Source organism: Euwallacea similis, chromosome 28 (assembly GCF_039881205.1).
Source record: "Euwallacea similis isolate ESF13 chromosome 28, ESF131.1, whole genome shotgun sequence".
Lineage (NCBI taxonomy): Eukaryota > Metazoa > Arthropoda > Insecta > Coleoptera > Curculionidae > Euwallacea > Euwallacea similis.
This window is the reverse complement of record NC_089636.1, coordinates 2,590,630-2,616,573: the sequence shown is the minus strand read 5'-3', so window position 1 is coordinate 2,616,573 and position 25,944 is coordinate 2,590,630. Positions and strand designations below refer to the sequence as shown.

At 32.5% G+C, this 25,944-nt stretch overlaps 3 protein-coding genes across 5 annotated transcripts in view; 1 reads left to right on the top strand and 2 right to left on the bottom strand.

Moving 5' to 3' along the window:
* Tsp66E (Tetraspanin 66E) overlaps window positions 1-10,663 on the bottom strand; it is a 35,325-nt gene extending 24,662 nt beyond the window's left edge. Inside the window, exons 1-3 of one of the 3 annotated variants that reach the window (XM_066403159.1) lie at window positions 10,483-10,663; window positions 7,714-7,856; window positions 5,126-5,208 (exon numbers count right to left, since the gene is read on the bottom strand). In XM_066403159.1, coding sequence (XP_066259256.1) covers window positions 5,126-5,208; window positions 7,714-7,807 — 177 coding nt within the window. In that variant the 5' untranslated portion in view covers window positions 7,808-7,856; window positions 10,483-10,663. Of the gene's footprint in view, window positions 1-5,125; window positions 5,209-7,167; window positions 7,290-7,713; window positions 7,857-10,482 lie in introns of those variants that run through there. The other 2 variants (XM_066403161.1, XM_066403160.1) reach the window with 2 other exon arrangements.
* The window catches only part of LOC136417460 (cathepsin L-like proteinase), a 201,437-nt gene that overhangs the window by 140,723 nt on the left and 34,770 nt on the right, over window positions 1-25,944 (top strand). The window lies entirely within an intron of this gene.
* Window positions 12,539-13,710, bottom strand: LOC136417365 (cathepsin L-like proteinase). The gene is made up of 4 exons (XM_066403034.1): window positions 13,686-13,710; window positions 13,542-13,623; window positions 13,144-13,479; window positions 12,539-13,090 (listed from the first exon to the last, which is right to left on the bottom strand). The coding sequence occupies exons 2-4, from the start codon at window positions 13,617-13,619 to the stop codon at window positions 12,539-12,541; spliced, it is 966 nt and encodes a 321-aa protein (XP_066259131.1). The 5' UTR covers window positions 13,620-13,623; window positions 13,686-13,710.

The following is a 25,944-nucleotide window of genomic DNA, read 5'->3' as shown; positions in this document are numbered from 1 at the left end:
ATCGTTTCACCAAAACGTCTAATGGCAGTTCCCCGTGGGACACCCTGTATACAAGTTTAAATATTTAAAATAACTAAATATACAGGGAATTTCAGAAACATGTTGTCAAACTTTAGAAGGTTATAAAGGCCGATAAGTTAAGTTATTTTACCTTATAAATATAAATCCGGAAATTAGTCGTTAAGGCACTAGACAAAAAAATTGTTAAAAACATTAAAAAATGCACACGTTTTCGTATTTCATTTATTTGTTTATTTATAATTTGTCAAATTTCTACTAGTTGTTCTTGTAAAGTGATACTTAAAATTAACAGTTCTTTTGCTATGGAATATTTTAGTTTTGAGGAGATAGCTGATATGCATTTGATTTATGGAGAAACAAGATGCAATAGTAGGGAAGCTACCCGGTTCTATGCTCAACGCTTCCTTAATCGTCGGCATCCATCTCGTAGATTATTTGTATCAATACACCTTCGTTTAAGTGAGAAAGGAAATTTTAAACGAAATGGCGGTACGGGTCAATCTAGGACGGGTCGTTCAGTGGAAATGGAAGAAGTATTGTGCCAAGTGGAAGAAATACCTTCCACTAAAGTGCGAGCAATACCAAATCAAATGGAAAATAAAATAAAATATAAAAAGTCGTAAATATGAAAGCATATGAATCTTTAACGTTTTTAACAATTTTTTGTCTACTGCCTTAATTACTCATTTCTGGATATATGTTTATAAGGCAAAATGACTTAACTTATTGCTCTTTATAACCGCTTAAAGTTTGGCAACATATTCCTGAAACATCCCGTATAAGCCTTTTCAGAATGTTCGCTGTTTCGATGTTTTCTATAACAGCTATGTTTGTGCCACATGAAGATACCGTTTAGTTAAAGAATCCAATACCAGTGATCCGTTTTTCAACTCCCGAATCTTAAGATGACAGCTCTTACACAACCGTTGAGAGCATTCTAGTCAAATATGTATGTAAAATCTACAGGACCCTTTAAGGGATTCTTCTATGCCTTTGACTATCCAGTTGGTATTATTACTACATACCAAGGTAGAGCTCTTCATGTAGGTGGAAACTGATGGCTAAATAATATTTACCAGTACAACAAACAAAGGTTTGAGAGGCACTTGAGTGATAGGCGTGTCAGCGAAAGCAGTCAGTATCTGATCAACTAAAATGCTGCTCTTAAGATTAATTGAATCCAGTTAAACAAAAACACTCCAACGCTCAACCTTCGTTAACAAATTAACGTAATGAGGATTTATTTAAGTTTTTCTGAAATGAAACATTTTTTAATTTATTTTTAAACTTTACAAGTAGAATTTTCAAAGTCTGCTCTCGAGGGTCAAAGGTTCTTGTAAAATTAACTTCATGGCAGATTTTCAGCGATGCATTACCATTCATAACACAATCGGAAAGTAGCATTTATTTAATTTCATTATGCGTGTTCTTGACTGGTGAAATACTGTACATCAATACGACTCACCTTGTCGGCATATTATGAAATATATTTACATATTTTATAGCAGGAGAAATAATTTCAATAACATTTCAATACCAATCCTTCGTTTTTAAAATAAAATCTGCAAACCAAACCAACATTGATTAATTTCTTTTCTTTGATTTCCTCTTTCAGACATGAAATGATTGAAACACATTAATAAACCTTTCAGACGAAGTGATATTTACACCTGCCTTCCACATGCAAGCATTAATTAAAATCCTGCAGACCTGCTACCAAACTAGGCTTAAAAGTTTCCATTAAAATTTTCTATTTTGCCGTACCTAGGCCATGCATAAATTACCGTTGAGATTGTACGGTTATGCAAATATTACATAATTTTATCGGTAAATAATAAATGTGGAATGTAAGCATTGACTGAATGTTTATGCTGCGATAGATAATTGAAATTGCCGCTTGTTTAATTCGGTTAACAGGGGAAAGCAGGACAAAAATGTCTCTCTGGATTTGATTCGACTAGAATCATAATGAAATATCGCTTTGGGCTTTTGAAACTTGAATTAGTAAGAAAATAAGAAATCAACTATCAATGAGGTGAAAACTGGAAATAGAGAAGCTCCGCTGATATACTGACGCTAAGAATATACAGGGCGGCTATATTATATCTCTCAGTATGGGTTACTTTTTCATTTAAAGAAATAGAAAATCAGTTAAATGGGCAAAATTGGGCAGAATTTCATATGTAATGCGATGCCGGTTTTAAATTTGACAAATTGTTGAATAAAACAACTCTAATGACAATTAGATTTGAAGTTATTATACTTAAAATAAGTTTTTGATTACTGCGTTAAAACAACTCAGTTATTTATTTCGGCAGATCTAAAGCGATTGTTGTTTAATTATTTTTCGGTGAAATGATTATTAAGCAAAACGGCATCACAAGCCAGTCCGGCTCCAGCAATCATCCGAATAAGCACAACATAACGGGACCAATCCTTTTTTGTAATAGTAATACGTTTTTTAATAAAATAATTTTCACTGTGTTCATCATTATCCTTTTTTTTCTGGCAACACAAATTACTTCATATTTCTGAAATATTTGAAAAAAATGAAAATTGCGTAAATATTTAAACTCAAATATCTCAAAATCTATTAAAGTTGATAATGAAATAAGTTTCTTTTTACAGATATTTTTATGTAGAATTCAATGGTATTAAGCAAATTTTCAGAATGTCCTTAATTTTCCAGATATGACGTAAACTTATGTTTTTTTAAATGGTAATCATAATTGGCCTCGAACTCATTAAATAGCTTTTTTTTCCTGATTTCATTGATATACTTCATTGTTTCATTATCTTTTTGCACGCATTCAAAATTATCAAAATAAACTAAATTTAATATTTTTACCAAGAAGGCCACAAAAAATAAAATAGTTTAAGTTATACTACAACAAAAAACTAACAATAAGATAAAATATCAACCAAATTAGTTTGTAAGATTTGAATTTGTTTAACAAATAATTTAAATTAAATATTTAAATATTTTAAACACATTTTATTTATCAGAAACGACAAATAAAAATTAAAATGACAACACGAAAACGCTAATCAAGACAAAAAAAAATCTTGGTAAAAATATTAAATTTAGTTTATTTTGATAATTTTGAATGCATGCAAAAAGGAAATGATACAATAAAATAGTATAGCAATAAAATCAGGAAAAAAAGATATTTAATGCGTCCGTAGGCAACTATAATTACCATTAAAAAAACACACATTTACGTCATATCTGGAAAATCAAGATCATTCTAAAAATTTGCTTAACACCATTGAATTCTATACAAAAATATCTGTAAAAAGAAACTTATTTCATTGATTTAACTTTAATAGATTTAGAGATATTTGAGTTTAAAGATTTAAATAATTTTCAGCGTTTTTCAAATATTTCAAAAATATGACGTACTTTGTTAAATTTAAAATCAGCATCGCATTACATATGAAATATTGCCCAATTCTGCTCATTTAACTGATTTTCTATTTCTTCAAATGAAAAAGTTACCCACATTGAGATTTAGATTATGGCCACCTTGTATATCAACTAAATGACATTTTTCGTGGTAACATGGTAAAGTGCAATACAGGAAAATAATACCAAGAAGTAATATTCCACTCTCCACTCGCCCCACTTCCCCACTTCTAAGTTCCTTATTTCCAGACAGCCTAATTAATATGTTTTAATGGTGAGTTTCAGCAGTAACAGACAAATTCGAAAATTCGCTCCAAGTTAGATCGAAATACTCGTTGTGTCATGAATTCAATTGAAAGAGGAATTCTAAGAGATCCAATAATTTCTTTTCTTTTCTTCTTTCACGCAGTTACGAAGATGATTGCTAAATATGCTGCAATAATGCTGACCATTTACTTTGTTGTTACAAGTTATCATTTAACTGAATAAACGATTCTTTCGGCATCTCTAGAAAAATAATAATATTTTAGATGATAATATAAATCTGAAGCGAAGAGATTCAAAGCAATTTTAAAGATCGAATATGCAACAGAATTTTTCCTACTCTGCTACTACTCCAAGAAGCTAATTTGAGGTATGTTAAACTTTTTACTCCTGACTTTATCCCTCTGAATTTTATTTTCAGGGAAAAAAGTTACGTTTCTGATAACATTTTTTGAGGTGTCAGCGGTGAATGATTGCACAATTGCAGGTGGTAAAATCATCGTTCTTCACCCGAACCGAAGAGATTCAGAATAATTTTCTACATCGAATGTGCAGCAGGATTCTACTCCTACTACTACTACTCCAATAAACTGATTTGAGATATGTTGAACTTCTCAATCTTACTTTAACCCCCTGAATTTTATTTTTTAAAGAAACTAAGTGTCAAAGCAATCCAAGTTAGTTACTTACAAGCTAATTGTTCTGGAAGGGTTGAAATACGTCGTAACTATTGATGAAATTCTTGCACCAAACTACTTTCTAAGTTTCGACATTGCTGCCATGTGATCCAGACCACGTTAAAGTTACCTTAGCAGCAAATTAATGATGAAAGCAAATATGTGCTGAACTGGTAGTTGCATGACTACTCAACTATCACCAGTATTATGCAATGCTTCCAATATCTCAGACTTAGATCAATATCAAAATAAATCAAATCCTTAAAACCCTGCACTCTGCTGCATGCAAATAAAACTTATCTCCCTACTACATCGCCTAACAAAAACGCAACTTTCTCGAGGAAACGCCATGGTTTATTTTATCGGGCATCAAGGAGTGCATAGAACTGTTACGTTTAACCCTCATTCTTTAGGGCGTATAATGACGTAACAAGGCAGCCCTAAAATGAATATTTAAGGTCTCGGTGCAATGTCCCTTTTATTACTACCCCAGCAGGGCCCCCGTTCGATTTCTAATGGCGTTGTATCGTTTCCTTAATGCATCTTTTATAATTTCCTTTGTAAATGGAGTTTTTTGTTTGTGCTGGTTGATGTCATAATGTCAGCGCAGGTGGATAAATCGAGTCTCAATAATCCAGCGACATGAAGGCCCAAATTGCTTATTAAAGCTTCACGGCTTTGTATTTTTGGGTCTATGGATTTGTTAAACGATAATGGCAATAAAGGGATGAATGCTATTATAATTTATAATACTTACGAAAATGACGAAGTTGAAACCGCATAGTGCGTATTTCACCACACAGGAACCGCAGTCATACACCATACTGTTGGCGGAATTGTCTGAAACCAAAATTAAAATTGTTTAAAAACGCGTGTCGAAATATGATAACACAACATGCATTTTGATTTAGAAGAATAGCGGGTAATTTTTTAAGTATTTTGACACCATTTGAGCTAATGACATATATACTAAAATCAAAAATTTTGCTTTTCCAATGGGAAAGATCTCTGTAAGCATTTGCCACTGAACTCACTAACCAGAATGATAATACACACATCGCAAATGTCTAGAGATATTACCTTGTAACGTATTTTCTTAAAGTTAAAAATAATACATTGCTCTTGCAATTGCTCTAAATGCGAAATAAAATAATTTCAAGCCAAAGAAGAGTTTTAAGGGATGATAGTCACTTTGAGAACTTCCATCAACTGTTTGAATGCTCGCGTGAAGCATGGAGAGCTATCCCTCAAGATTTATTGGATAATTTAATTTTAGATATGCCCAGCGGGTGTCAAGCAGCAATGAATACCACAGGGGCACACACGAGATATTAATTTTAACTTCTTAAGTTATTTTACAATGTTTCAAAAGAATGCTGCTTGAATTATTTTTATATGAAAAAAACTTACCTTTTGTTTCACCCTATATTTTTTTGGAACACTAATAAGGCTAAGTTTTCTTGTAACTAATAAAGAAATAAACATTCTTTATTAATGTATTATTTTTTTAAACATATAAAATATCTTTAGATATTTGCGATGTTGGTATTTTGGACTATGATCCAACGAAAGAAAACTGATAAAGGGAAACGAAAAAATGTTCAAAACAAAGTGGTCCCGAATTCGAATTCCAGAATGCGAGACTTCATTCGCATATTCCACACAAAAATTTGAAGTAGGATCTGTGTTTTTTTTGCTATAAAAAAGGGGATCGTCCTATATGTATAAAATATATATATAATATATATGTATAAAATAAGGTTAAACATAATTGAAAAATGAAGGGATCGTTGGTTTTACAGCCTGTCCAGTCGTCAGGAGACCAGCTCTAAATATATAGGGTGTCCCACAATATGTGAACAATCTCTCGGATCCAAATAGTAGGTGTAAAAATAAGTATACTATTCATGTAAACATTTTCCGAAAAGTCGATTTTGAAAAAGTTACAGTGTGTCAAATTTTAATTTCTAAATTCGTTTTCTTTAAATACAATATATGTCGAAAAGTAATTGATAGATTTTGCTAAAATTCGGTACAGGCATGTTTTTTCAATGAAAAATCATAATATGCCATAATTTTTGTGATATCACCTAGAGGACACTGTCTACAGTGCACTTTGACCATACAAACTCATTTATTTTTTTTGTTCGTGGATATTTTGACATTTTGAATAGTAAATGTTAATCTCTATTTAATTTTGTGTAAAAAATGTATTTTTGTTTGAAGTCGCTAGAATTAACGGTTCTCGAGAAAGAATGCAATTTATAAAGTAATACAAGTTTAAAGCAGTATGAAAGATATTTCATAAATGTCTTTAAATCACATACTGTATAGTATGTTAAGTCTTAAAGCTTAATTGAAAATAGCTGTAGAGGGCGAATATATAGCCTCTCAAAATTAATCAATTAAAGAACATCTAAAATTGAGAAAAAACTGCTTTTAAGAGTGATCTTCACAGATCTCAGGTGAAAGTAGAAGAGAATTAAGTTTATTTATTTTATCAATGATAAGTTTTTCGATCTCCGATAATAGAAAATTACACATACATAAATATGGTGAGACTGAGTATAAGGACATATAAGCATAAATAAAAAGAAGAACCGAAAAGAATTTAGCAAAATTATTGAGAGTTCAGTTGATTCCTGATGCAATGTCTTAAAATGTCTTCTTTTGTTTTCAATCATTGCTTGCAGTCCCCATTCAAATAGGGCACATTAATATATCACGAATTTTCATACCACAGTACTTTAACAGTCGAATGAACTAAATCTGTACCATTTCGATATGGTTGGTACTCACCCATATTAATGCCAATTAAACAGGTCACTCTCGTAAATTCACAACTTATTAAGCTTATTAAGACAATTTCCGCAGCACAGTATCGTCGTTCTCTACACCTCACATAGTCACTTTTCACTGACCTTAAAAGTAGTGGAATGGAGGCTAAGATCGGACCGGAGGGCCATTAAAACCGCTTTTTCTATAGAAGCAGGTGTACAATGGACCCAAAGAACCCAAGAAAAAGGTCGTGATTGCACAGAGACTAGAGGCTACTTTTCAAATTGTGACATTACATAATAAAGCCAATCTAAACTGTTATTTATAATATAAAGTATAACTTTATTTTCAGTTTATTTATATCACTAGTGCGAATTCTTTAAATGTGATCTTTGGCAACTAAATGATTTAGCCAATATTCTCTTTGTATAGTTAGCAGAACTCTATCTCTATCTAGACCTATTAGTGGACTTGCTATTTGCGTTTAAAATGTGTTTTTATAGTAAATAAATAATAACTAATCATAAAAACTAAAGTTTCTAAAAATATGAATGTACATATATATACCGATTTTTGCGTTTCTCCTGAAGTCGCTAGCTGAATATGCTAAATAAGGTGCGTCCTCGGCATCCGCCCCTATCCTGGATACGGTTCTATCCATCCGTTGATTTCCTCTTACTGGGAAAACATCCACTTTTCCAATTTGGTTCCTGTTAATGATCGACAAACCTTAGATTACATCTCCCGAGTCAAATACGGAAGAATTTGATTCAAACTATTTAGCACATCATGCTGTTAATTCTTGTCTAAAAGTTTGTATTTTGAAGGAAAGAGACATGCCCATGACACCTCAAGGAAGCTTGGTTATTACTGTTAAGACCTCATTTCTCTGTCATTAGTTCCGTTTTTTAACCCCAGTTATCCCAGGAATGTTAAATGCAATAGATTAATAGAGCTTATTATAATATATTGAGCTGCTGAAGTATATTATGGTAAAACCTAAAAATATCTATCTTGTGAAAAAATAAATCGCCTACATCAATTGATTCTATGCTTACCATTGGTAAATAAACAATAGTATTCACGGGAACGTAAACTGTTTGATATTGACTATACAGGGTGTTGCAAAAAGTTGTTCTTAGGATTATACGGTAGATTTTATAATAAATATGCAAAAAAAATCCGCCTACACACACATGAATCCCGGAAAGGTTCGTTACCAAAATACAAAGCCTTAACATTTGAAAATGGTCTACAATTTTTAGAATTATAGGATATTTAATTGAAATTCGAAGTGAGTACCACTCTTAGGCCGGATTTTTGAATGTTACCAGGAGTTTGAAAGATCAATGGTTAGTAAGTAGATCTGTGAATAATATCCGTGAGTATGTTGGAATAAGACAAAATCAGTTTCGTGGTTTCAATGGAAATTACCTTCCAGGTAAAGTTGTCAAATCGTTAATCTAGTGACCATAAGGTTCGGTTTTTCAAGCTCTAAGAAATTGCTAACAAAATAATTTCTGTGAAAATGAAGAAATTGGCCAAAGATTTGCTCTAATTTCCTACAATCAAACAAGTTAAGGTTTCAATATTTTTTGAAAAATATTTTATGAATATAAAGTTTAAAATTATTGAAACGTTAGATTAAAGATGCTAAGATAAAATAAAGATGAAGGTTATGTCCTATCTATGTAGTACAGTTAAGACTTATAAATCATTTAAAATTTAAAACGCCTATATACATTTTTAAATTATAGAAATCCTTTCGTAACCCTACTCCCCCCCCCCCCCTCCAAACTATTGCCGTTCCAATATTCCGTTGCTATTAAGCAGACTAATTAAATAACCTTTGTAATGCACTTCTCGATTTATCCATTGTATTAATACCCTGTAATATGTTTATTCCTGCCTATAATATTTATTTTGTTCTTGTTCATAATTATTCAGTACTATAATAATTCTACTGTTTGCTTCCTCGTGATTTCCATCTCATGTAGTGACATACAAATAATTACAAGAAAAAAGCTAATCCAGATGACCTGGACTTTCATCCTAAGAAGAGCGTCATAACATGCAAAATAATGTAAATGAAAGGTAAGAACAAAACTGATTTTTCATTTCATTCTAAAAATGATGGTTAATCAATAATTGTATACTTCCCGATCTAAATCATTATTTGGTAATTCGTAGGTATATTTGTCTTCATCCGAGGTAGAAGCATATCAAAGGAAAACAAGCAAATTAAATGTTTATTATAAGCCTTATCTTTAAGAGGTTTATACTGCCATGAAGCTACACAAATATGTAACATGCGTCATTAAAAAGCAAATAAGAAGTTGTTAGTAGATACTGATTTTTTTTTTAATTTAAAAAATGCAATTGAATGCATTTCTACAGCTACAACAGCCAACTAAGTCTAAATTTCCATTTCTCCTACAAGGACTTTGTATAGAATGTCTGATTGAATAACGTCAACAGCAATATTTCAAATTTAAACTTTTTCGTCCAGGCACAAGAATTTTCGTTTATTTTAAATAAAAATCCAGGCCATTCTAAGTATGTGCCATTAACTACATCCAATGGTTTTTGGGATACTGGAATATAACTTTAATTTTTGAAAAAGAGAATGAGAGTAAGTCGGATTGGACTATCTTATCTTAGTTTTCAAGAATTTCAAGTTTTAACTTTACAGAGGTTAAAATTTTTTACTATTTTTGAAAATTAAGAAATTGATCACAGATCTTTTGAAATCTTTTTGTTTTTCTCCATTTTAAACTCTTATTGAACTCCAAATCGTTAAACTGTAACAAATGAGAATTTTATGTAATATATGTATATCTCAAAAACGATTGAATATAGATATATGATATTCTTCATAAAAAATCCTTAGAATGACTCGCAGAATCAAAAAATTTAATAATATCTTATGTATCTTATTTGAAATAAGAAAATTTTGCTTATGTCCATTGACCATTATCAGCTTGCTTACTTAACCATTGAAAGTAAAAGAAATATTCTGACTTAGAGATCAATGAGAGATTTGGGAGGCCCAAAGAAAAATGTATGAAATGTATTTAGTGGAGAGCCAAATCGACATTTTTGAATTGAGGAATATGCTGGAAAGATCCGAAAAAGTAACATTATCTCAATTCAAATTATATTTTTCCATTTCCAAATTGGGAGACGCAGACTTTCAAACAGTTAAATGCTGTGTCGCTCTTGATGGACTTTCTATGGAAGCTGACTGCTCAAATTGTAATTCCCAACTCTTATACCTTGTATTTGAAATTCCAACGTGTTCGCCACATTCCATTAAAAGAACAACTTTTGCCTTACCTTTAGCTTTAGCAAATTGGTGTAAATCCAAAAGTTAGAGCAAAAAGTGATTAACAAAGACCGCGGAACTGATCGCAAAAGTTCCGCAAACTAACGCAACGCTCGAGCAACATGGACGTGAACTCAACCTAACCGCAGCTGCTAGTACACTGTTCACCAACCAAAGGGGAACTAAACTAAACAAATTGTAGAGGAGGTAAATCTAAATTGTTATGAATCGAGTTTGGGTAACGCAGTTGTACATGAAGGGATTGAATGGAAAAAATATGTGGACAACAGGTGGTCAATTATGTGAAGGTCTCTTTATTGGTAGAAGATGGCATGTCTCCCAAAGAATAGAAAAACAAACTGGACTGCTTTCGGTCCTAGACACTTCTGTCAGTCTAAGTGATTTTTTAAAGATAGAAAAAACGAATTTTTTATTGGAATTCAACCATGAATTGGAAATTTGAGCGTATTAGAGGTTTTTTATACATTTCTCAATATAGAATTCGGAAATAAAAATACTTCTAACTATTACTTTATTAGAAAATCGGATAATTATGGTGACATTGATAATGACTTACGACTTACCATTCCAGTTTCGTGGAATGCCTACAATCCTGCTATGACGCGAATCGTGGTATGCACATTGATAGAATTCCACAATTTCGAATATTTAATATCGCACTACCTTTTTTCCTAGTCAAACCTGGTTTGTAAAGTTGACTTTTAACGGTCTTATCTATGTATATAAGAACTTATTTGCCTATTTTTGTTTTTTACAGATTGCAGATAAAGATTAATGGCTGAATAAAGCAGATGGAGTTGTAGATTTTGGTATTAATTCCCTTGTCCTTATATGTTAGGGCCCCAAAATGTTTAATCCTTTTAATAATTTCTATTTTTGTCTTTTGTACGTGTTTGGTAAATTTCAGCTTGTTGTCTATTATTATCCCCAGGTATTTTATGGCGTGTTGTGGTACAGTTTGGTGACCGTCTGCTATTATTACTGGGAAGCCAGACAGTACATTTTCATTCTATTTAAAGAAAAATACTATAACCATAGACATGGGTAGAGGTTACCATGTTAATTCTTATAGGGAAATTTCCAAATTAGATAAATTTTTTTAAATAATCGATTCAAAATACATCAAAAAGGTCTCTTGTGTTTTTAAGAAAAAAATATGCTTCGCTGAAAATCTGTGCTGAAAATAATAACAAATTTATTAAAGAGATAAAGGTAGCCATGCAAAATAAGTAAAATATTACGTATGTACTCCATTGTCACTTTTACAATTTCGTGTTGCTTTTATATTTATTATATTTTATTATATTTTCGTCTTAGAATAATCCATAAAATCATCTCCTTAAATATCGAAATACCTTTATGAACCACCCTGTATAGTGGTTTATTTGTCTAGTGCCACCGCGCAAAACTCCAAGATTTGAGAAGTGACAATAAACAAGTTTTATTGAAATCAAATTGCCTAAAGACATTGAAGACCCGAAACACGAAAAATCATAGAGGAAAGGTAAACAATGGTTAATTCACTTCACTTGAGCATTTTTAGGATAATTGATATAACTTTCAGTAATTTTTCTGCAAAAAGTTCGGCTTTACTATGAAAAAAAAAATGAAATTTTAAAATTATAAAAATGATTAATCAAGGAAGGAAAAATAGTATATTTAGTGTTCACTTGAATAAAAAATGTAAATCTGTTTAAACATTTCAAGCATGTTAACCTTCTTTTTGAAATCGACTTGTTGGATATACTTTTCTATGAAAATTTTTACTTTTTTCACTGGGTTGAAGTTATGAAAAAGATGACATTAGACATACAACCCAAAAATAAAAGAAAAAACTAAAAAAACAGCCTGAGAACAAGTTAAGTCAATTACAATTGAAGCCTTGAAAACTTAAAACTGAACAATTTAAAGAACTCCTTGTCCTTTAAATCCCAATAACAAAAGGTCTCATTTTAAGACAATTTTTTTATGTAATAACATGATATATATACATACACTTATAAGCATACAATTATAAGTAAATTGAAGTTATTCGTAGGTACATATTTAGACCTTAGCATAGCATGCTTGTCTGGCAAGACCACACAAATTTTTACCAATTTTCATCCTTATATAGCCATCTTCTCCCCACGTGGTGTTCCACTGGTTTTTGAATATCCAGTAATCCATACCATCTGCACTATCATATCCAACGGCAAGCACTGCGTGATTGACTACAGTTGAGCATTCTTCATTGTCGTAAATGCCTCCTCCATAGTTTTTGATGTCGTCGCAATTGAGGGCTACGGAAACTGGACCCACAGAGCCTACAGCATTCTTCAGGCTATCCTCATCGTTTTTTGGAATCTTTATGACATCACTGATTTGAAATACACTTCCATTTTGCCTGCAAATTGCCATTTTCTCTTGGTATGGATAAAATTCTTCAGTGACTATTCCATGGTCTATGACATAACGCAAAGCTTCGTCCATACGTCCACCACAGCAACCTTTACAATTATATCCCGCTGAGATAGTAGAACAGTCTATCAATTCTTGCTCACTGAACTCAACCAGTTTCCCGTACTTCTTTGCGTAAGCACCTTCCAAAGTGCCAGTCTACATCAAAAGTTGAAATATTAATATGTTAACGTAGATAAAAATAAACTTACAGTGCTGAAAGCCCAGCAAGACCCACACATTCCCTGGTCCTTAACTGCAGTAACGTAACCTTCAGTTCTCCAGTCGATTTTGTCCGGAATTTCGGTTATTAATTCATGAACCTTGTGATGTTCAGAATGATCATCCTCTAGCATGTTCCGAGTCAGATAGAGAGTTTTGAATTCTTCAGTAGTCAGATCGCAAAACTGATTGACAGCCTTGAACCATGAAACTAACCCTTGGTCGTATTTGTCATTATGTTCCTGAATCTCTTGCAGATTACTCTTGAATATTTCATAGCGTTGCTGATGGTCGCTTGCAGTAGCATAAGCTTTGCCAAATTTGAGCTTTGAAGGATAAAATTTAATGTGACTGTCTAGAATTTAATTAAAAATGACTAAATACTTACTTTAAAATTGTCAAATTCTTCTTGGTTTGCACTTACAGCTGCAATTAAGCAGCACAAAAGGAACATTTTAACAAACATGTTTCTAAAGCAAAATCCTTAATTTTATTAAAAAACGACAGAAATGGTAGAATAGCGTACACTTACCTTGATCATAGACCCTTCTAGCTGGCTTAAACACCACAAAATGATTTGATCATATCAATTCAAGCATCTGCATTTATATTCGTCAGCACCTAATCATATTCTAGTTTTTCTATAATTCTAAGGAACTCTTAACCTTTAAAGGTGGTGACTCTTTTACCTTTCTTTTAACCTTCAGGTGAGACATGAGAGTCAAGTGATTTAATCTCGCTAAGATGAAATTTAGCACGGTTGCTCTAATTTAACTGATGATCATCCACTTGAAATTGAATAGGCTTGACTGTGGGAGAATCTAAAGTTAATGGAAGGTGATTTGTGTCTATTCAGATCAATTTTTGACCTCAAATAATCCAAGTTATTTTTATTCACTATTCAACTATCTAGTTTTTGTATTCAGTTATTTGAATCCTGAAGCTCATCATGGCTAGTTAAGACTAGCTTGATCGCTAAACATATTATATCTTCAAATTCTTGGGGTTTTTCCAAAAACTGGAAAAAATGCGTTATGACCGATCCGCAAGGGCCATTAACTTCAATATTTTATATTTCTACATGGAAAATTTTGGATAATAAACAATAAGCTTATGAAGGGGGACAAATTAAAGAAAAAAAAACAAACCCACCACTAAATTCCGATATATTAGATGCTGTAGCAGATTCTTAGAAGATTTTTAACTATGATTTTCTTAATATGATATATGTTTTATGTGATTTATACAAGATGCGTTCAATAGGGTTCCAATAAACCTCCCAGGTATCTAAACAAAATCTTTATCTGAGAATAAATGAAAGTTAAGTTTAGAGAATTTGAACGACACTTTTACTAATTTGCTAGTGCTGCAATATACATATTTTGAGGTCATTAAGGTCATTTTCATCATCAAAATAAGTACTTAAGATTTGCTGACATGATATCTGGAAAACACATTTCGCTATGAGAAAAGAACTTCGATTTTTTCTCTTAACATTAATTCGTCGTGAGCATATAAATAACATGTAATATGAGTATTCCATTCATAAAACGTTGTGGCATTTTTTTAAACCAATGGAAAAGCTCCTTTTGAGTTAAAATAATTGAATATTACGCTCATGATTATCCGCCATACAGCTTGAGTTGATCCCGTGACCATGTGGCTGATGGTTTCAAGAATTTCAATATGTACCATGAATGAATGTGATAGCAACAACAAGATGTGACGTCGTTCAAATAAACTTCCAATTTAATTTTATATCATGAGTCGAAGGGTAAAAAACAGAAGTGATATACTGTTCCATGAAATTTAAAATACAGATATTTGCTATTGTTCTCGTTTGCACTATTGGTCAAATCATTTGCTCAAACTCAAGAGACGAGCAAATTTCTTCGAAGCCTAGGGAGGATTTAATACTTTAAAAAATAAAACTCCCGGAGGGTTATTTAAAATTCAGGTACTGATCTCGTGAAATATCCATCTTAATTTCTCACACTTTCCATACGTGCCTTACCATCAAGACTATCACCCATCTCAAATACCCCAGTCAGTGATTACTTGAGCGGGGACATACCGTCAGCTTTCAATACCTGATCGACCTTTAAATTTTCTGACTAAGCTACCCATATTGGACAATATTGTAGCCTGCTCTATAAACCACCTATTCTAAAATAACTATTTAACTTTAACACATATCTGATAACAGGGCAGGAGGTTGTCTGATGCATTAAGCAATTTTTTCCATGGTTTCTTCAGCCAAACTGGTTGTAATAAAAAAATAGCCTGGAGTCAAAGAATTTAAATCACAGGATCACTGGCTAATACAACTTTAGGTTATATACATAGGTCACAGTCACTGGATAATGAAGTTATCCACTGACTAGTGACTGTGTATAGAGGTTGAAAAACTGCGTTCTGGATGATGGACAGCGCAATTATCCAATGAACAACGCAGTTGTCCAGGGACGCTCGAATAACTCTTAAAGTAACGTAGTTATCGAACGATGTGAACTTAAATCAGTAAATCGTCAGAAAAAAATTAGAAGTCACCTTAAGTGTCGAGTATCCCTAAATGTATAAATAGGGCAAACTGCTTAAGAAAGAATGTAGAAAATTTAAGATTAGATTAGAAGAAGAATTTGAGATTGAGAAAAAAAGAGAAAGAGATTAGAAATTGAGATTTAGACTAAAATTCTTCAATATACACTGAGTTCAAAAAAAAGTAGCTCACTTGAAATTTTTGTCAAATCCGAAGCTTTATAATTTTTAAACCAGTTATCCGAATTCAATAATTTTTTTGATTCTTTATTGCCTAGGCTATTAATGTAAACGGAAGAAATGGATTTTGTTTCTTTATTCATGGAAATTAATGGAAAAATCTAGATTCATGTTCTTTATCATTTTTTTAAATCACTCTGCGGATGACTGCGGCACTTGTGTTAAAAATCTTTAAACGTTATTAGAAAGTGCCCTTTTTAACAAACATTTTGGTTTTAAGTTCATTGTTTTATTTTTAAAATTGTCGAAATCACAGCATTTTACTGGAACCATTATTTTTCTTCTCTCCTAAACATTATCAGAGACAAAGTATTGTGAATACAAAAAACAGTAGTTTAATTAACATGTTTACTATAAAATTGTCTTGTAAACAAGGCAAAATCATCAAATTAAATAAACTCAGTAACGGGTATTACCACCTCTAGCAGCTTTTAAAGATTCTAATCTTCTTGGCATACTGGAAATTAAATTTCGTATAATTTGGTCTAGTATGATATTCCACTCTTCAGCTAATGCATCACGCATTTTTTTTAGAGTTGCTGGAGGCCTATCACGGGAACGCACACTGCGCCATAATTCATTCCATAGATGTTCTATTGGGTTCATATCTGAACTTTGCGCAGGTCATTGCAATGTGTTCATACCAGCAGCTTCTATGAAGCTGCTAGTATCTATGATTCCTGCTACATGTGGTCTGGCATTATCATGCATTAGGATAAAATTAAGACCAACTAACTCAGCATACGGTTGAACATACTGTTCTAAGATGTCATCAATGTAGATTTGTGCTGTGCGGTGTACGTCCGTTCATCGAAATTCCACCCCAGACCATGACTGAGCCTCCATTAAAATTCTGGTGCTCCATAAACAACTCTTGGTTGAATCTTTCTCCCAATCTTCGCACACTCGTTTCCGGCCATCTACGATATTAAGATAAAACCTTGATTCATCCGTGAATAAGACGTGGGACCATTCTGGAATGTTCTATTGTCCATAGATTGCAACAAAGTTTCTTCTCGCTGTGCGGTACTCTCGAGATAATTTAGGACCTTTTGCAGGCCTTCTCGCTTTAAGATTTATTTCCTGCAGTCGTCTATAAACAGTTTGTTTGCTAACTGTGGTACCTCGAACTTGTCAGAGGTTTTGTTGCGGCTCTACTGCAGTGCTAAATCAATTACGTAAAACCTGTAACCTCTCAAAGCCATAATTTCTACGGGTTGTTTTTCGGGGGCGAGCAGAACCCGCCCTTCGAACTGCGCTTCCAATTTCATCATACTTTTGAAGAACTCTACGCACTGTGGTAAAAGAAATTCCTACTGCACGAGCAGCATATCGTTTACTATGACCATCATTCACTAAAGTAACCAATTTCACCGCTTGTTCAGGTGTAATAAACATTTTTTTATTACAATCGCGAAATTACTTTTTGTGCCAATAAGGACACCAGCACAATGTTTATCAAACGTCAAATATGGATGCAATTGTTTTTTCACAGCTTACTTGAATTCAGCAATGTATTGGTAAGAGTGGATTCTTTGCTAAATGCAAAGTTCTAATAAAAATGCTGCAATTTCGACAATTTTAAAGATAAAACAATGAACTTAAAACCAAAATGTTTGTTAAAAAGGGCACTTTCCAACAACGTTTAAAGGTTTTTTACACAAATGGCGCAGTCATCCTCAGAGTGATTTAAAAAAAATGATAAAGGACATGAATCTAGATTTTTCCATTAATTTCCATGAATAAAGAAACAAAATCCATTTCATCCATTTATATTAATAGCCAACAGGCTAGGCTATAAACCATCAGAAAAATTATTGAATTCGGATAACTGGTTTAAAAGTTACAAAGCTTCGAATTTGACAAAAAAATCGGGTGAGCCATTTTTTTTTTAACTCAGTGTATTTTGGTCTTTAGTACAATAATTAGAAATTCCAGTTATTAAGTAAGTAAGTAATAATGCTGGTTATATTCGTATTTTAATTTTATGTCAGGAGGATAAATAAAAGAATAAATCCTTACCCTAAGGGATCAACGTAAGTGTAAAAATAGAAAGATTGGAATATTTACAAAATTAATATATGAAGTCATATTAGGAATTTTTATCACTTACAATTAGTACGAGGTAAGTAATCAAAATTAAATATGAAAAATTATAAGCAACTCTACTTCAGACAGATTTTAGAATTGAACATAAATCGCCGCAAAATAAAGTAGATAATGGAAAAATTTATGCAAAACATGAAATCTAGTTTTGAAGTGTAAGTTAAAACATACTTGGTAATGTACCACGTAAGTCCCTAAATACTAATTTCTATTATTTTTGGATCAATGTTTTTATTGTTTGCAATAGCTGCTTCTACTTACAGTATCGGACAAAATTAGAGCAACTTTTAAAATTCTAATCTATTTTTAGATTATTTTCGCCAAAATAAATTCTTTTATTATTATTGTTAAATCTAAAGTGGTTTACCCTTTTTTACATGGAATACAAATGTTTAAATGAATTTTTAATACAAAAAAATAACAATAAATGGAATGCACTAAATTTGTTTGCGACAAAATAAGAGCAACTCGTTTTAGATTTTGTTCATTTTTCATTATTGTTCGATTTATCTTCGGAGTAATAGTTGCAAATATGCCTCGAGGTGTTCATTATTCCGTTGACCTTAAACAAAAAATTATTACAGCCTATCAAAGTGGTAAATCACAAAAAGTAATATCTGAAGTGTTTGGCATCAGAAAAGATGTGGTTTCAAAAACCATCAAACAATATAACCAGCGAGGAACGATAACAAACTTGAAACGTGGTGGTCGGAAAAGAAAAACTTCAAAAAAATTAGATCGCCGCCTTATAAGACTAAGTAAAAATAATCCTAAAATGTCCCCTCGCCAGCTAATATCAGAAGTAGGGGAGGAAAACCTGTCATTTCGGAAAGTACAACGTCGGTTAGTGGAAGGGGGTTTAAAAGGAAGAAGACCAGCCAAAAAACCCAAACTTTCAAAAAAAAATAGAGATGATAGGATGTTATTTGCAACATATCATAAAGATTGGACACCGCAACAATGGAAAAGAGTTCTGTTTTCAGATGAATCGAAGTTTTGCTTATATGGAAGTGATGGAGCTCAATGGGTACGTCGTCCAGATGGACAGAGGCTCAACCCAAAATACGTAAACACTACAATTAAACATGGAGGGGGGAACGTTATGGTTTGGGGTTGCTTCTCCGCTATTGGGACTGGTCCAATTTATAAAATTACGGGCAAAATGGATAGATTCGTCTACCAAAACATTTTGAAAAATATTATGTTGCCTTATGCCGAATGGGAACTACCATTAAAATTTATTTTCCAACACGACAGCGATCCGAAACACACGGCTAAAATCATTAAGGCTTGGTTTGCGCAAAATAAAATAGAAACAATGAAGTGGCCAGCCCAGTCACCAGACCTTAATCCTATTGAGAACCTGTGGGAGATTGTAGACAACAAAATTCGAGAAAAAAATATATCGAATTAAGATTTATTATTTCAAGAAATTGAAAAAGCTTGGAAGTCTATTGATCCACATATAATAACCAATCTTATTTCTTCTATGCCCAGAAGATGTGAAGAAGTCATTCAGAATAAAGGGTACTGGACTAAATATTAATTTAAAGCCGTTTTGTGATAATTTAAAAGCGTATTATTGTAAATAATTATTCAGTTGCTTTAATTTTGTCGTGGTTTAATTTAAAGAATGTATGTTTATTTTGATTTTTTCCTTAAGGATTGTTATTAACTTTTGATTTATATGTATCAGTTCTAAAATACCTTTCATATTACATTTATAATTAAAAATCTGATTTTCAGAAAACATATTTTTAATTAAGACCAATTTTACAGAGTTGCTCTAATTTTGTCCGATACTGTATGTATACCACACTTTTCTGAGCCACCCTATATCTTTTTCTATAATTTTAAAACATGCACAATATTTCTTCTATAGCCAAACAACTATAGTCTATAACTGAAAAATTACCCTTGAATCATCCATTTTCCGATTCCTCGGAGCTAAATTCACAGAGAATAAATGTTTTCCTTGCAATTATGTAAAAATTTAAAAATGTAATTTGATAGCCCTAACCTTCTTTCAGAAACATGTTTGTTAAATCTATTCTTTTTGACTGCCTTATTGTGGCAGTAAACGCAAACCAAAAGAAGTTCCCTGATTTTAAAGTAAGCATGCATGAAGCCTGTTCTAATTTTTGCACATAATGGTATTTTTTACACTTTTTGCAGATGAAATTTAGTAAGTCTTATTCTACTTAAACCGAGCACCAGCAACGCTATGAAATCTTCGAGAGTATCCTCCAATAAATTCAAGAACATAATGTCAAATTCAATCAAGGATTAGTTTCATGATACAAAACTGTCAACCAATTTTCCTATCTGACTACTGAAGTATTCAGAACGAGCTATCTAACTTTGAACATGCCTGCTTATAACCAGTCTGAGTAACAAATAATTCATGAATCTGTAGCAAAAATTCCAGACAAAGTCGACTGGAGAACTCAAGGCTACGTCACTAAAGTTAAAGATCAAGGAACATGTGGATCTTATTGGCCCTTCAGTGCTGTAAGTTCTTGGCGTTCCTCTTTACTGACAGATATGTAAATTATTGTTATAGACTGATAATTTGGAAGACGCTTATGCTAAGAAATATGGGTAATTCATTGAGTTTAGTGAGCAGGAGCTTATGAACTGTTCAACACCTTCTGCAGGCTATCATTGCTATGGGTACACTAGGGGGGTTGTTCAAGAAGCACTGCGTTACGTCACAACTCATGGAATGGTCACTAAGCAGTCGTATCCCTATAAAGCAAAACAGTTGACATATAGGCAAAACAGGAACTTATTTCAAATCACTGGCTACACTAATGTTCCCCACAACGATGAGGGTGCGTCGAAGAACACTGTAGGCTCAATAGGCCTAGTTTCTGTAACTATAAATTGTGACGACATAAAGCTCTATGGAGGAGATGTTTACAGTAACGTAAACTGTTTAAATTCAATCAATCATATGATACTTGCTGTTAGATGTGATAGCGAGAATGAATTAAATTATTGGATCATGAAGAATCAATCACTTGAGGAGACTCTAGATATATCAAAATGGCAATGGGCTATAATTTGTGTGGTTTTGCCAGTCAAGCGTGTTATTCTAATTTATAAATTTGTGTGATGTTTAATAAATTTTCTTTAAATGAGCACTAATAGATTTTTTAATTGTAAATTAATTAAGCAGGATTAAGTTTTAATTATTTCATAACAGAATACGTATCCGTATCCAATCCCAAGAAAACCGAAAGAATGAAGAATTCTCACCTTGAGGATTAAATTTAGCAGCTCATTTGAACTACAAACGAGTTTCTGACCTCTTTGAAATATTCAGCAACTGCCGAAGCATTTATTATTAAAATGGGTGCTAGCAAATTTGGTGTTGAGGTAAATTTCTATAGAATTTCTTTTGTAAAGATCGAAACTATTTTAAGACGTTTGATCCAAAAGGAATATTGAAAGATCTAAAAGTGATGTTCACTGAAGGAAAATTCTTTCAATGTTTTCCCCCTCTTGACTCCACTTGGTGAGCATTACACACTGATATTGCATCAAGGGAAAATCCCATGGTAATGACGACACATGGTTACGTCAAAGGCATGCGAGAAAAAGATATAATTTTCGAATCCGTGATCCAATTATGGCAAGTTATTTTAACCGCTAGAGAAAGTTAAAGGAAACCCTTTTTACGTTAATTCAGATAATAATTGACATATTTTTACATAAGACAATGAACACAATAAATTTTAAGTTAGAATAGCAAGCTTGACTAGCAATGCAGCACAAGTTGTGACAAGTTGTTTCACACGGATATCGGTTTAACAAATTCTATCTTAATCTCCCTTCAAAGCAGCCCTCCCCGCTATGTGGACAAATGATTCAAGCAGGCACAGAAGTGAAACATCTACTTAGCAACTTATTATGAGAATAAGCCCAAAAATACTCAACCTAACAATTAAAGAAACAAAAATTGAAAAATATTACATTATTTCTCAACATCATTTCCTTTGAAATTGACAATTTTCCCGGCAATGTTCCATTATTTCTGTTAAATATAGAGGGTGACTATTTAGTGTGAGGAATGTCTCAGCAAATATGTAATTTAGAAGAAAAAGTTTCATACAAAAGTTTTAAGTACGTAAAAGGTCCGTATTTTAAAATTATTTTCAAGTCTACAGGGTCCGCCATAAACGAGGGGCAATAAAAAAAATCTATGAATATTCAGTTGTTAATGTTGAATACTGAACACTGTGAATTTTGTACAGAATGTTGTCAACAGATAGTTGTTGACATCACAGATGCGACTATCAAAACATTTAGACGCCAAAAGGGAACAATTTTTGGGAACTCAGAAACGGCTGGGTTTAAGGATAGAGTAATGTTAACAAAATTTGTAGAATTTTTAATTCTGAACACGATGCCGTTGAGAAAATTGGGGCATTCCATTTCAAATAAAAAAGTTACTGACGTTTCAAATAATGCAATTTCGGAAGCATATTTCGGTGATTGTAGAAAAGCTTTTCTCAAATTAAAATACGTCAAAATATAGCTTATTAAGTTCTTTTGGAGTTCCAGAAGACCAATTTCGAAATTCTCAATAGTTAGGGCACAGCATCAATTTTCGTGGGACTTTGCAGCTGTCAAAATGTTCAAATTTTCCTAAATAATTCGGAAACGGTAAATTTTAAAGATAGAATACCTTATATAAACTGACCTTAAAATTTAATAAGAAATTATAAAATGGCAAAAAATTAAGGAGGTTCCATTTAAAAAAATCGATGTCCCACGTTTATGGCGGACCCTGTAGATTTAAAAATAATTTTAAAATACGAACCTTTTATGTACTCAAAACTTTTGTATGAAACTTTTTCTTCTAAATTACATATTTGCTGAGATATTGGACTTCCTCACACTAAATGGCCACCCTGTATGTATAATCGTTCTAAGAATCGTCGACTGATGTAAATTATTATCGAGTGCGACCTGCCTAATGCTAGTATGGAACTAACGCTAAAAAAGGAAAAATAACATCCATGCAAAGTGCATCTGGTCCAAGAGCTGCCTTAGTTACTTATATGTTTAGACGTAAATTTCTCGATAACTGTTGGATTTAGGAATAGGACATGGTACATGAAACATACTTAAAATTCGATGTAGAATCCGAAAAGGAAATAAAAAATAGGGATTTCTATTTGAAAAAATGAAGTTAATAGTCATAACTCATTTTTGGGTCACCCTAAACACATAACTTTACCATCAGAAAAACCGCAAAAATAAAAATAAAAATCCACGTGTCCGAGTGTTTTTCCAAAAACCACACTGCTGAATTTTAAATAAATTTATTCCATACATTTCCATCATACTGTATATACTGTATTGTATACGGGGACGGTTAAAGGAGTCAGTGAACAGTTATCCTAGATATACTTTGTAAATACTCTTTTTTAACACTAAACAGTATTTTGTGGTCTTCCTCTATTGCAATCCCTTTATCTGACACAACACTGGCGACGAGCATTTAAAAAGATGGACAACGACAGACGGGTGCAGCGTCTCATCCCGCCTCTGACCCCATTCAACCCAGCGACAAATTATGAGCATTGGTTCACCAGGACGGACATACAGGGTGGCGCATTTAAAACTTACTACCTGGAAAATTTAAACCTGGAATTTTTTTTCCGGCAAACCCCGAGACACGTCGATTTTATTTTCCAGGAGAACATCTTTTGATCACAAATTCATGGATATAGGGTCACTCCCCTATAATATGGAGAAAATATGGATAAAAAAAATGGAGACAATATTAAAAATTGTCCAAACCATCCAGTCCATGCTACCATTGTGGCGATGACCATTTCAACCGAGACTGCTCATTTAAGGGCCACAAGTATATGGACTACAAGCGAAAAAACCACAAAGAAGAGTTCTGCTCTTCAGTCAGCCGTCACGGCAAAATCAAGATCGTCAACTCAAACGGCGCGAGACGCATCTCCAGGGTGTGTTCGATTTATTATGCACATGCGATTTTCTCGAAAACCAAGAATTTAATACAAACATTTTTCAAATAAAGATTGTTTGAGGTAAAGGAGCATAATTTAACATAATTTTTTTTCCAAAAAACTATTATTTAGAAGGTCTTTTCAAGGTCATCCACATTTTTCCTCAAACGGAAACGCTATATTTTTTTGACAAAAATGGATGCACCACTAAAAACTGAAAAATATTTTTTTGATAAATTTTTGGTTTCAAAGTTTTTTTAAGTAATTTATTCAAAGAAATAATCAAAAATTAAGTAAAGCATGGAACAACAACATTAAAATTTTCTAATCTAATAAATGTTCAAAATTCTATTAATTAACGTTCACAGGTGTACAAATTGCCTTACAAATTTTTTTGAACATATTGTTTCAATAAAAAATAACCGATAATATAAAATTTTATTGATAAGAGTTAGTAAATAAATAAAATGTTTATTGTAACAGCTGAGAGATGTAGAGGCGTTGTTCGAATTATTTCTTTGTGATTAAGAATTGTGAGAAATGTGGCAAAAATGGCACATTTTTCATTACAAGAAAAAAATGAAATGATCCTTATTTATGGAGAAAATGGTCGCGATATTTCAAAAGCAGTAACAATACACACTGAAGGACTTCCAGAAAAGGTTGTGCCATCAAGGTTTACATTCAAAAGATTTGTGAGGCTGTTTGAAGAAACTGGGAATGTTGGTAAACAGAAAAAAAAACGTAAAAACACCGTAACTAATGAAGACGATGAAATCAATGTCCTGGCTGCTATTGCTTACAATCCAGAAATCAGTATTCGATAAATTACATCAAATTCATGAGTAGCGTAGAACAGCGTTTTTCGTATTTTGCATCGTCATAAATTAAAACCGTATCATATTTCCTTACATCAAGAACTTCACAGCGAAAATTTTCGGAATTATATGTTGTTTTGTCAATGAGCTCAAAGACAAATAATTGATAACCCAAACTTTTCTACAGGGTCCTGCAATAGTGCGTCAGTCTTCCTTAGCCTCTACAAGAATAAAGTTAACAATTTTTTTCTTTTGCAGAATTACACAACACATAACGGCGTATTTCCAGAAATTATTTTCTAATGTACAGAGTGACCCCAAAAAGTGTGACGACATACAACTTCGTTATTTTAAATGGAACCCTCCAATTTTTTTGCCATATTCGGATTTCTCGTTAAATTTTAAAGTCAGTTTATGTGAGATATACCATCTTTAAAATTTACCGTTTCCGAGTTATTTGTAAAAATTTGAAAAATTTGACAACTGCAAGGTTCCACAGAAATCGGTATTGTGCGCTAACCGCTGTGAATGTCGGAATCAATTTTCTGGAGCTTAAAGAGGACCTATGAAGGTAAGTTTTGACGTATTTTGATTTAAAAAAAATCCTCTAAAACCACTGAAATAGGTCTCCGAAGTTGCATGACTTCTAACCTCAATAACTTGCTTATTTCAAATAGAATGCTTCAGTTTTCTCGATGGCATTGTGTTCAGAATTCAAAAATCTACAACTTTTGTTAACATTGCCCTATGCTTAAAACCAGCCATTTCGGAGTTCTCGAAAATTGACCCTTTTTGACCTCTAAGTGTTTTGATAGTCATAACTCCTAAGATCTTCTCTAGTTGATGAAGTATGCTTATCACAATTTGCAGTTTATGGTTGTTTTTTTTTATTGTTTATTCACGCCTTTATCACAATTTCACCTGCAGTGCTCCAAAACGTGGATAGATCCTTTCATGTTAGAATCAACAAATGTCTTGAACAAGGTGGAAAACATTTTGAATATCTTTTAAGATGAAATTGTTAAGCTAATAATTGTGAAGTTATGTACTTTAATTTAATGTGAATGTAAAATTAGTTAGCAGTAGTAGTCATTAG

Bases quoted from the DNA above. Each gene is read 5' to 3' on its own strand.
- LOC136417365 (XM_066403034.1), bottom strand. From the start codon at position 13,619: ATGTTTGTTAAAATGTTCCTTTTGTGCTGCTTAATTGCAGCTGTAAGT. The intron at 13,480-13,541 runs GTAAGTATTTAG...TATCCTTCAAAG, and splicing joins AAGAATTTGACAATTTTAAA to CTCAAATTTGGCAAAGCTTA. The intron at 13,091-13,143 runs GTAAGTTTATTT...CTTTTGATGTAG, and splicing joins CTTGCTGGGCTTTCAGCACT to ACTGGCACTTTGGAAGGTGC.